This window comes from Equus asinus, chromosome 8 (assembly GCF_041296235.1).
Source record: "Equus asinus isolate D_3611 breed Donkey chromosome 8, EquAss-T2T_v2, whole genome shotgun sequence".
NCBI classification, from domain to species: domain Eukaryota; kingdom Metazoa; phylum Chordata; class Mammalia; order Perissodactyla; family Equidae; genus Equus; species Equus asinus.
Window position 1 is genome coordinate 77,015,765 of NC_091797.1, and position 12,333 is coordinate 77,028,097.

The 12,333-nt window shown below is 48.5% G+C and overlaps 1 protein-coding gene and 1 long non-coding RNA gene across 9 annotated transcripts in view; one reads left to right on the forward strand and one right to left on the reverse strand.

Annotated features, from left to right (window-relative positions):
• Positions 1–12,333, forward strand: part of CAMKK2 (calcium/calmodulin dependent protein kinase kinase 2) — a 47,493-nt gene that overhangs the window by 12,204 nt on the left and 22,956 nt on the right. For all 8 annotated transcript variants that reach the window (XM_070516005.1, XM_070516009.1, XM_070516008.1 and 5 more), the window contains exons 2-6: positions 2,454–2,962; positions 6,895–6,942; positions 7,630–7,683; positions 8,431–8,482; positions 10,463–10,596. In XM_070516005.1, coding sequence (XP_070372106.1) covers positions 2,516–2,962; positions 6,895–6,942; positions 7,630–7,683; positions 8,431–8,482; positions 10,463–10,596 — 735 coding nt within the window. In that variant the 5' untranslated portion in view covers positions 2,454–2,515. The remainder of the gene's footprint in view (positions 1–2,453; positions 2,963–6,894; positions 6,943–7,629; positions 7,684–8,430; positions 8,483–10,462; positions 10,597–12,333) is intronic.
• Positions 478–3,539, reverse strand: LOC139045919 (uncharacterized). Its single transcript, XR_011505325.1, has 3 exons — positions 3,464–3,539; positions 1,123–1,253; positions 478–818 (listed from the first exon to the last, which is right to left on the reverse strand). It is a non-coding gene; the product is annotated as an uncharacterized lncRNA (long non-coding RNA).

Sequence of the window (12,333 nt, forward strand, 5' to 3'; positions counted from 1 at the left end):
AACTCTGTGTTCATAAGCAGTGCCCGTGTCCAGGCTGGGACACTGTGCTTATTTCCTTAGTGCCTTTCCCATTGGTCTCTCTCTGCTCCACGAGAGCAAGGACCCCATCAGCCTACGTCGCTGTGCGAATTGCCTGACGTAGAAGCTGTGCCATAAATACTTCTTGCAGGACTGTCCCAAAAGGGCAAGTGGAATTTGTCTGTCCCTCAGCCAGCTTCCCTGGGGAGCACTGGCTTTCTGCTCCCATCTGTACCCCCCTCTCTTCTCCCTCACTGCCACCCAGTGTCATTGAGAGATATAACTTTATTCATTCATAAAATCTCTCTACTCGGCACTCACGGCTTTCCTGGCACCTTCGTGATGTGGGTGATCAGCATGGAGCTGCCACCATCCACATCCTCAGATGTACTCCCTGAATTCCAGCGGCACCTGTGACATTTGTCCAGTAGAATTTGTCAAACACATGAACCAAAGGTTAATATTCTGTCCCAGAGACGGAAGGAATTGACAGTCTAAGGGACTGAGTCAGTTATTTTTTCTTTTAAATTCACATAACATAAAATTAACGATTTAAAAATGTACAATTCGTGGGGCTGGCCCAGTGGCGCAGCGGTTAAGTTCCCACGTTCCGCTTCGGCAGCCTGGGGTTCGCTGGTTCGGATCCTGGGTGCGGACATGGCACCACTTGGCAGGCCATGCTGTGGTATGCGTCCCACGTATAAAGTAGAGGAAGATGGGCATGGATGTCAGCTCAGGGCCAGTCTTCCTCAACAAAAAGAGGAGGATTGGCAGAAGATGTTAGCTCAGGGCTAATCTTCCTTAAAAAAAAAAATTCAGTGTCATTTGGTACATTTCCAGTGTTGTGCAACCACCACTTTCATCTAGTTCCACAACATTTTCATCACCCCAAAGGGGAACTCTATACCCATTAGCGGTCACTCCCCCATGCCCCCAACACCTCCCCAGTCTTAGGCAACAACTAAGCTACTTTCTGCCTCTATAGATTTGCCTATTCTAGAAACTGCATATAAATAAAATCATACATATGTGACCTCTGGCTCTGGCTTCCTTCACTTAGCATGTAGTTTTGAGGTTCATCCAGATTGTAGCAGGTGTCAGTACCTCATTCCTTTTTATGGCTGAATCATATTCCATTGTGTGGATGGACCACATTTTGCTCCTCCATTCCCGTGGTAGACGTGGAGGTTGTTTCCCCTTTTGGCTTTTGTGAATAGTGCTGTTTGGGTGTATACCTAGGAAGAGAATTGCTGGGTCATATGGTGATCATCTGTTTAATTTTTTGAGGAACACCAAGCTGTTTGACGTCAGCCTTTTTGACCTCATGTTTGCCTCATGTCTGGCGACACCAGCTGGGGGCTGAACTAGGAAAACTTTCGATAATAGATATGTCGAGCCCGGCTCCTCAGACAGCGCAGACTGCCCTCACTCACGCTCTCGGGCGCCTGCCTGTCCTTTCTCTGTGTGACCCCGACCCAACCCCCCTCCTCGGTTGAGAACCATTGGCCTGAGGCCAGGCCAGGAGACCGGACTGCTGTGCGTGGGCTTTGCTGTAGGAGTCCTTGGACAAATTCCTTTCTTTCTTTCAATCCTTGGTTTCGCCATTTACAAAAGGGGGGGTATAATAGCCAACCGATAACCTAGGGTACTTGTGAGATTATGTCGACGTGTGGAAGATGTTTTGTAAAGTGCTGTCTGGGTCATTGCCATTGTGAAGCAATGTAGGCCAGAGGTTGCCATGTGGAACTATTTCATTTGGCCTGCCCAGCACTTAAAAATATTTGAAATAATTGCTAATTAAAAAAAAAAAATCAAGCCATCTCACCTAACATCTTGGATTTAGGGCTTCTCTTGGAAAAAAAAAAAAAAAAGGGAAAACCAGGCAATAGCAGGCCGGGATCCCTGCTGAGCAGCAGTTGGCTTGAGCTGAGCAGCTGCTGTGGCTTAGCCAGCGTAGGGCTCTGTTTGGGGTGTTTTGTTTAAAAAAATTTTTTAATTGCTTTTTCTCTCCAAATCCCCCCAGTACATAGTTGTATATTTTAGTTGTGGGTCCTTCCAGTTGTGGCCTGTGGGACACCACCTCAGCACAGCCTGATGAGCCGTGCCATGTCCGCACCCAGGATCCGAACCCAGGATCCGAACCCGTGAAACCCTAGGCGGCGGAAGCAGAGCCCGCGAACTTAGCCACGGGACTGGCCCCTGTTTTGGGGTTTTCTCCTACTTGGTTCCTACAGGAATTGAGTTTGGACTCTAGTTAAGAGTGTGAGGAGGGGCTTTTAAAATAAGGAAACGTAGAGGATGCTCTTCTGTACGACTGAGAGCAGATCACATATTTGGCGAGATTGTTTTGAGGACTCAGCCCGAGGGCAGCAGGAGAGGCCCCTTCGCTGGCCCTGCCCGCAGGCTGGGGCGGTTGACCCCCCCTCTCTCTGCAGGTGTCCGCTGCCGGATGGGACTGCCCCGGTGTGTCCGCGAGGGGTGAGGCCCGCACCGCACCATGTCATCATGCGTCTCTAGCCAGCTGAGCAGCGACCGGGCCGCCCCCCAGGATGAGCTGGGGGGCGGGGGCGGCAGCAGCAGCGAAGGCCAGAAGCCCTGTGAAGCCCTGCGGGGCCTCTCGTCCCTGAGCATCCGCCTGGGCATGGAGTCCTTCATCGTGGTCACCGAGTGTGAGCCGGGCTGTGCTGTGGACCGTGGCTTGGCCCGGGACCGGCCACTGGAGGCTGATGGCCGAGAGGTCCCCCTCGATGCCTCCGGGTCCCAGTCCCGGCCCCACTTCTCCGGTCGCAAGCTCTCCCTGCAGGAGCGGTCCCAGCTGGACGCGAACGGCCGCTGCGTGCACCCGGGCCTGCCCCCGTCACCCGTCGGCTCCCCGCAGTCGTCCCCGCGGCTGCCCCGGCGGCCCACGGTGGAGTCCCACCACGTCTCCATCACCGGCATGCAGGTGCGTGAGCCGGCGCCCCTGGGGCCCGCGCGGCCTGCGCGTCTCCGCGTGGGGTCGGCCCGGAAGGATTGCAGTGCGCCCAGTTGATCTGGGAGGTGACCCCAGGAAGTCTGGGAAGAAGTCGGCAAAGGGCGTGCGATGGTGCGGGTTCCCACCGTGGGCAGCTGGGCTTCATCTCCGGGACCCCGTGAGACAGCGGAGAGCCTGAGCCCCAGAGTTATCCCACCCGGGGCCGAGGGAGCGCGGCCCTTCACCCCTCCTCCCGCAGTCACTGGGAGGCCGGGGTGGGCGGGGCGGCTGCGGAGCCAGAGTGAGCCCCCAGCGGGGAGACGCAGGTGCCGGGGCGGCTCTGGAACGGGGATGGCCGGTCAGCGAGAGGCCCCCGGCCTGAGAGCTGGCCCCGTGGCTGGGTGCGCACCAGACACTGCACTCAGGGCGCTGTGTGCGTTCTTATCCGATCCGCACCGTAACCTTAAGGGAGGGAGGGAGGTTAGAACTCACCTCCCCGCCAGGGTTCCCAGGGCCCCGAGTGACCCTGCCTCTTCTCCCGCCTTCCTGTGACTCTCAGGGCTGAGTCCACACCCACTTCCGTAGGCTTCTCAGATATCCGAGCTCCCTCCCTCCCTTAGCCTTGACTCTTGCTGTCCAGTCTCCTTGGAACCTCCCCCATCTTTGCAAGGCCACCTCCATCTGATGCCCAGGTCTCAACTCAGATGTCATCTCCTCTGAAAGGCCTCTGGGACCACCCTCTAAGCAGCCCTGGGTCCCCAGCCCCTCTCTGGCCTGTTACCCTGTTGACTTTTCTTCCCAGTGCTCACCACCATCTGATTATGTGTGTGTGTAAGTTGTGTGCTGCCTGTCTCCCCCAGCTGGGATGGAAGCTCTGTGGGAATAGTCTATTCCACCAGCATCCCCAGCTCCTAGCAGGGTGCCTGGTGCATAGTAGGAGCTTGAAAATATTTGTTGAAAGAATGAATGAATTGAATTGGGAGCAGCCTGGAAATCAGGAATGGCTTTCTTAGGAGACTGATGTTTCGCTGAATTTTCAGGGCTAGGTAGAATTTTCATAATTGGAGACGGGTACACAGAGAATTCACTGCAGGGGGAGTACACAGCATGAACAAAGGCCCAGAGGTAGAAGGCATGATACGGGGGAAAGGGCAGTCAGGGATTCAGTTAGCTAGAGTATGGGGCCCATAATGGGAGCTACTGTGGCAACAGGGCTAGAGGGAGAGATTGGGTTTATATCAATCAATATCAATAGAGAAACAAAGGAGCCCCCTCCCCGCCCCCCTGACAACAGTGGCTTTAACACAATAGGGCTTATTTATCATGTAAAATAAATCTGGAGCTAGGCATTTGAGACTGGTTAGCCTCATGGTCTCAAGATGGCTGCTGTGGCTCTAGTCTTCACAGCTCCATTCCAGGCAGAAAGAAGGAGCAGGGAAGAAGCGCAAAATGTGTCTGGCTCCTAAGTCAGTCTTCTTTCTTGGAAGCTCTACCCAACAACTTCTACCTGCCTCCCACTAGCCAGAACTCAGTCACGTGGCCACCCCAAGCTGTAAGAGAGGCTGTGAAATGCAGTCTTCTAGCCCAGGACATTGCCCCCAGAGTTCCGTTAAAAGGAAGGAAGGGGAGACTGGTATTTGATGGGCAACTAGGTGCTCTGCGAAGGTCAGAGCTTTAGAGGGCCTCGAAGGCCAGGCTTGGAGTCAGGATTTGCCCCTGGAAGCCGCAGGGAGCTGGGGCTGACGTGGTCAGAGTGGACCCTTGAAAGCTGAATTTAGCAGTGTGTAGGGGTTGGATTAGAAGGCAGTGAGATCCCCCAGGACAGCTCCACAGTGTCCCCTTCTGCCTGTCATTTCCCTCCAGGACTCAGGGGGATAAAAGCGACACTGGAGAGAAACATTTGAAACAACCTAAAATGTCCACCAGTGAGGGGCGGGCTCTGCGTGCCGTGGAGACACACGGACAGCAGAGACACGCGGACCTGCTCTGTGTGTACGTTCTGACACGGAGCTGTCTCCAGGGACACTGTTGAGTGAGAAAAGGAAGTTGAGAAATGATGTAGTGTGACACCATTTATGTCTCTCCAAACCCCATCCCCAAACAGTGCCCTGTATTTTCCCCGGGTGCGTGTGTGTGCATCCGCACAGAAAAGGGCCTGGGTGTGTATACGCCAAGCTGACAGCAAGGTCTGGGGAGAGGGTTAGAATTGGGACGGGCAGTTAAGGGAAGTTTTGGGCTTATCTGTCACACTTGAAGTTTTCTCTCGTGTTTCTTTTCCCAGTTTTACTTCTTGTGATATTCTCCCCCTAACTATATTGAGGTATAATTCGTTTCAAATTTACGATAATATGGTCAGCTTTGATGTATGTATATCTGCAAAACCATCACCCCAGTCAAGGTCGCGGGCATTTCCAGCACATGCAATGATGCAGCCCTCTCCCCGCTTTCCCTTTCCCAAGTACCCACTGACCTGCTTTTTAATAGATCAATTTGCAAGTTTTAGAATTTTGCATAAGCGGAATCATTTAGTATGCACACTTTTTTAGCTCAGCTCCTTTCACAGCACAATGATTTTGACCTTTATTCATGTTGTTGCATCTGCTAGTAATTCATTCCTTTTTACTGCTAGATAGTATTCCATTGTATGGGTGTGCCACGGTTTGTTTATCCATTTACATGTTGATTTGTTTCTAGCTTTTGACTGTTACAAATAAAGCTATTATGAGCTTTTGTATACAAGTCTTTGCTGGACACGTGTTTTCATTTCTCTTGGGTAAATACCTAGGAGTAGAGTGGCTGGGTCGTATGGTAAGAAACTGCCAAACTCTTTTCTAAAGAGGCTGCACCATTTTAAATTCCTCCCAGCAGTGTATGAAGGTTTTATCTGCCCTACATTCTGACAACACTTGGTTTGGTCAGTCTTTTTGGTTTTACCAATTAATGGGTGTGGTTTTAATTTACATTTCCCCTCGATTAATGATGTTGAGCTTCTTTTCATGTGCTTATTGATCATTTGTATATCTTCTTTGGAGAAATGTCTTTTCAAATCTTTTGCCTATTTTTTAATTGGGTTGTCTTCTTAATTTGTTGTAAGAGTTCTTTATATATTCTGGATACCAGTCTTTTCTCTGATATATGTGTTACAAATAGTTTTTTTCAATCTGTAGTTTGCCTTTCATTTTCTTAATAGTGTCTTGAAGAGAAAAATTTTAATTTGCTTGAAGTTCAGTTTATCGTTTGTTTCCTTTTATGTTTTATACTTTTTGTGTATTGTCTCAGAAACCTTTGTCTGTCTCAAGGTCACACAGATTTTCTCTTGTGTCACTTTATGTTTTCACAGAAGAACATAGTCATAGATTACTTGTTTAATTTAAAATTAACTTCTAGGAGCCCGCCCGGTGGCGTAGTAGTTAAGTTCATGTGCTCCGCTTCTGTGGCCTGGGGTTCACAGGTTCAGATCCTGGCCTGGACCTAGCACTGCTCATCAAGCCACGCTGTGGTGGCATCCCACACACAAAATAGAGGAAGATTGGCACAGATGTTAGCTCAGTGACAATCTTCCTCAGCAAAAAGAAGAAGATTGGCAACAGCTGTTAGCTCAGGGCCAATCTTCCTCACACACACAAAAAATAAAAAATAAAATAAAATTAACTTTTAAAAGTGGGCACAACCTTTTAAAAAGTGGGCATTAAAAGAGTACATACTATTTGATTACGTTTTTACAGAGTACAAAAGCTGAGGTGTTAGGAGTCAGGATGGTGGTTGCTGTGGAGAGGAGCCAGTGACTGGGAGATGCTTCTGGGCAGCTGGGAATGCTCTCTTTCTTGACTTGGGTCCTGGTTGCATGTTTGTTTAGTTTGTGAAAAATGTATCTGGCTGCAAACTGACAATTTGTGTTCTGTGTGTTTCTACTTACTTTCCAGGATTGTGTACAGCTGAACCAGTACACACTGAAGGATGAAATTGGAAAGGTAAATATGCCAGGAGCCAGGCTGGTTTTCCATGCCTATCAAGGACGTCTCAGATACTATGGAGGGAACCCACTAGAGGTGGGAGTGGGAGGTGAGGCTTTGGAGACAAGGCTATAGGGGAGAGTTTTGCCATTCATGGTCCATTTATTTTGTTTTATTTTTATACTGTCATATTAATACGTTTCTGCAAAAGCTCAGAAAGTTTAGAGAAATCACGTATCATCATGGTGATGGTTACATCCTCCCTAATTAGTGTTAGTTTTTCCCCCTCTCAGGTATTCTCACTTCTATTTTTGCTTTTGTTTCAGCCAATGAGCAGTGTCATTGCAGGGGTCAGAAACTCAAATGCCAATAGAGAAGAAGTGAGTAATAGAAATGACTAATGCAGGCTAGGTGTATAGTAGGGAGTGGTGAGGACTGTGGCAAACTGTTCACATACAGAAATGAGGGCTCCATATCTTCTCATTTTTTCAAAAGAAGCTGGGAATCTGGATTTTGATATTCAATCTTTCTGTCTTTAAATGTTGGCAACTAATTCAAACTTTGTGAAAACTGCAGGTCCGACAGAATACTATTTCAGGGCAAATTTGGCCAATGAGCTATTGGTTTGCAACCTCTGTATGAGGGTCCTCAGTTTACCAATCATAATTTCTGGATAGTGTGTCATGGGCATCTCCCTTTATCCAGGGCTCCTATGGCGTGGTCAAGTTGGCCTACAATGAAAATGACAATACCTACTATGTAAGTATCCACATCCCCCTCCCACCCCCATCCTTGTCCCTTGTCCAGAGGAAAAGCCTCCTGTCCAGCACTTGGCTTCCTGGACGGTTTTCTTAGCTGTTGTCTCATTTTGATGTTGGATCATGTCCAATTTGTGCACTAGGAAGGAAGTAGTGTTCCCATTTTACAAATGGGGAAATGGGGAAGCAAAGTGATTGGCTCAGGAGGAAAATGAGTAAATCCAGCAATGTCTCATATCCTTGCTCCGGCTGCCATTTCTGCATCCTCCATAGCACCGGTAACAGGTGGAAGTGAGACAAATTGCCCTTATAGCTGAGGCTCCGGCCTCAGTCCAATGTGGGTTCAAATCCTGGCTGTCCCATGTGAGAACTGTGCGTTCTTGGCCAAGTGACATAACTGCTGAACCTCAGTTTCCCCATGGGCAAAATAGCCAGTCATACTCCTTCCTGCCCATCACTCCAGCTCACTCATGTCTTGATTCAGTGGTAGCGAGTCCTAAGGCTCGTGATCCCCCAGCTTGGAGAGCTGACCTGGAACCTTGGAAGCACCCTTAGGGCTGGAGGGGCCCCGGGAGTTCAGCCTCCACACGACCTGTAGCTGCTTGACCCACTCTGATGACAAAGTGCTCACTACGTTGTCCTCAGGCGGCCAGCGCACCAAGAGCTGGGGCAGGCCTATGCGTGGAGCGAGCTCTCCCTCCACCCTCCTCTCCATTTTAATCAGGATGTGGGGTCTTTTCTCCCACAGGCGATGAAGGTGCTGTCCAAAAAGAAGCTGATAAGACAGGCGGGCTTTCCACGTGAGTTTGGTGGGCCAGGGCTTTGCTCTTAGGTGCAGGGGCTGGGGCAAGACAGAAGATTCCACTGAATGGTGTCTCCTACAAAGAGTGCCCTGGGTGGATGCCCCAAAGACAGCACTGGGCCTCCTGCTGAGGTTTTTAATTCATTTTCATTAAAAAAATATTTATTGAAGTAATATAGGTATCAAGTCAAAAAATCCATTAAAGGAAAACAGTTTGACAGTTCCTCAAAATGTTAAACATGGAGTTACCATATGACCTAGCAAATCTACCTGTAGGTCTATATACCCAAGAGAATTGAAAACGTGTTCACACAAAAGCTTGTACACAAGTGTTCAAAGCAGCACTATTCATAATAGGCAAAAAGTGGAAACCACGCAAATGTCAGTGGATGAGTGGATAAATGAAAGGTGGTCTGTCTATCCAATGGAATATTATTCAGCCACAAAAAGGAATGGAGTATCGATATATGACCTTGAAACATTATGCTAAGTGAAAGAAACCGGACTTAAAAGATCACATCTTGTATGATTCTGCTTATATGAAATGTCCAGAATAGATAAATCCATTGAGACAGCAGATTAGTGGTTTCCCGGGGCTGGGAGTAAGAGGGAGTGGGAGGTGACTGTTAATAGGTATGGGTTTTTTGGGGGAGGCCATGAAAATGTTCTAGAATTATATAGTGGTGATGGTTGTGCAACCTTGTGAATGTACTAAAAACCATTGAATTATACATTTTAAAATGATGAATTAAAGAAATTTAAATACCACAAGGCATTACACTTGTATCTACAAAAAAAAAAAAGGCAAAAGACCAGGAGGACTTAGAAAGGAAGACAAATTCCTTGCTATACTCCTCCCTCTCCCTACAGGCAGCCCCCACTTTTAGCTCTTTTTGTGGCTGGTAATTACTCTGTGTGGTCAGATGATAGACCTGTGGGTGAGCATATCTGAGGCTGCTCCAGCATGAGCTCCCTGTCAGCAGTGCTTGGAAAAATGTATTCTTGGACCAAAAAGAGAAAGTCAATAAGGAAAAACATAAACCCCATCTTAGCACCCAACCCTGGTTTATCCTGCTTATCCAAACTCTGAGCCAGATAATATCCTTGTGCTGTTATTTCTTATCTATTTTTGACATTTTCTTCTGACTTCCTTTGAGGACAGCTTAACCCACTCCTTACCTCCCTTTCCCCAATCAGGCAATGTTGTGTTACTACACTTGTCACTTTCCTCCTTGTTCCAGCAGGTGTAGCGAGTGGCAAGTATCCTTCCCTTGAACTTATCTTTCCTCTTTTTCTATCCCACTTATGACACCTGATCTTGCTTTTACTTTTCCAAGGCTGACACATCTACATTCAGTTCTGTTCATCACGGTTAGATCCTTACATGTAGTGTGTGACGTGAGTGTCTTGACTGTGGGCCTCTCCATCCCCGACCTGTTGACTCTTAGTCACTGCAGGGCCAAGCTGGGAATTGATTACGTCTCCCTTTTGTCATAGTCTTTTGTATTTTTCTCTCATTGGCTTTTCCTTCTTTTCCTATCTCTGACCTCATTTGATATCTCTACTATTTCCATGAGTTAAGGAGATGAGGGGAAATGTTTTTGTCTATCTTATGGAGTGGGAAACCTGAGCCCCAGAGAGGGGAAGTGATTCATCCTCCCTGGGAATTTGAGATTGCCACCCAGACCGCAGACTTCTTTTTCTCACATCTCAATGTATTCCTGATTTTCACTGAGGCCTGGGGCATGCGATGGGAAGGAGGGGATTAACAGAGGGCTGAGCAAGGGGCTGGGTCTCTGGTCTCACTGATTTCCAGCAGCAGAGGAGACAGATGAGAAAAAGGATGTGTAAAGCCCCTGGTAGCATCAGCTACTCTAGCCCTGCTGAGACCCTTCCCTTTCAGTTGTCCTACCTGTAGCTGCGATCCGCAGGGGAAAATCTCTTTGCCCTGACCCTGGATGGTTCATGTCTCCTTCAGGTCGCCCTCCACCCCGAGGCACCCGGCCAGCCCCAGGGGGCTGCATCCAGCCCAGGGGCCCCATTGAGCAGGTATACCAGGAAATCGCCATCCTCAAGAAGCTGGACCACCCCAACGTGGTGAAGCTGGTGGAGGTGAGGTGGGGGGACATGGAGGAAGGTGGGAAGAAGGGTGATGGTCCAGCCCTGCCTCTGTTATTAATGAAATGTCATACCACTAGTCTCCAGGGACAGCCATGTCACCTCAAACAGCTTATTGCAGGGCTGAGTTGTAATTGCTGCAGGCTCCTTCCTCCCTGTTATTTCATGTAATCCTCACTCTTCTCTAAGACTATTTATTACTCTCATTTTACAGATGAAGAAATTGAGAGTCAGAGGGATACTGAGGGTGCACTTCACCCATTTCTGTCTCTTTGGAGCTGGTTCACTTTCTACTACACCTATGTGTAATAACACAAAAGCAGCCGTACACAAGTAAACAAATGGGCTGTGCTGTGTTCAAATAAAACTTTATTAACAAAAACAGGCAGAGGGCCGTATTTGGCCTCCACACTGTGGTTTGCCAACCCCTGCTCTAGAAGAGCAGTTCTCATACTTTTTGGTCTCAGGACCCTTTATGCTCTTAAAAATTATTGAAGACCCCAAGAAGCTTTTGTTTGTTTGGGTTACATTTGTTAATATTTACCACATTAGAATTTAAAACTGAGAAATCTAAACGTTATTTATTAGTCCATTTAAAAACAACAATAATCGTACTACATATTAACATAAGTGGTATGTTTTTATGAAAAATAACTTTTCTGAAACAAAAATATAGTGAGAAGGATGGCATAGAATTTACCTTTTTGCAAATTTGTTATTGTTGTTAATGTCTGTCTTAATGGAAGACGGCTGGATTCTCGGATCTGCTTCTGCATTCAACCTATTGTGAAATCCCATGTCGTGGTTTCTGGAACACCTATGTATAGTAGCAGAGAATGGGAGTGAAAAAGGAAAATATTGTCTTAGTGTTAAAGGGAAAATAGTTTTGATCTTATGGACTCCTTGAAAGCATCTCGGGGACCCCCAGAAGTCCCCAGACCTCGTTTGGCGCACCTCTGGTCTAGATGACAAGGGTTTGTAAACTGTGTATGATAAAGTACTTTATTGGTTGTATGTTCAAAGTGCTGTGGGCGTGCGGAATGGGAGCAACCAGCCCAGCCTGACGGGGCGGGGGAAGGCCTCTCAGGGGAGGTGATGTTTGAGATGACCTTGGTTGTTCCTTGGATGGAGAAGACAGGGAAGGAATAGGGAAGGGCATCACAGGGGAAGGAACAGCATGTGCAAAGGGCTGGAGGCCGCTATTTGGGGGTTACATCCCTGCCTTTGGTAGATATGAGGGTTAGCAGCCATGACTTGCCTAGGGCCCATCAGGTGGAGAACTCTAGGTGGGCCAGGCCTTGGGTCTGATTCCACCCCGCAGAGCAGGGCTTTGGGCACAGGGCTCCAGGTTGGCTGCCCTGGGCCTCTGCCTAGAGTGCATCCCTTTCTCATGGCTCTTGTTCCGTGGATCTTGGGTGGCTGGGGAAGGCAAATTTGATGTGGGAAGAGGTGAGAGGGCCAGTCTACCTGAGAAGCCTGCCTTTGTTTCTCCCCAAACAAGAGAGATGGTGGCTGCAGGCCATCTCCACCTGTCACGCTGAGTTTCACACTCTCAACTCACTGCTGCTTGAGTTGGCCATCTTGGAGGAAGCCCAAGAGCGCTTGGTTAGCCAGTGGCTCTGGGTCCTGGCGGGATCTCCTTTCTCCCCGCTGCCCTGTGGCGTGTGACCTCTCCACCCAACAAGACCGTTTGCCGGCCTGCCTGTCTGTGCATTCATCAGACATTTCCTG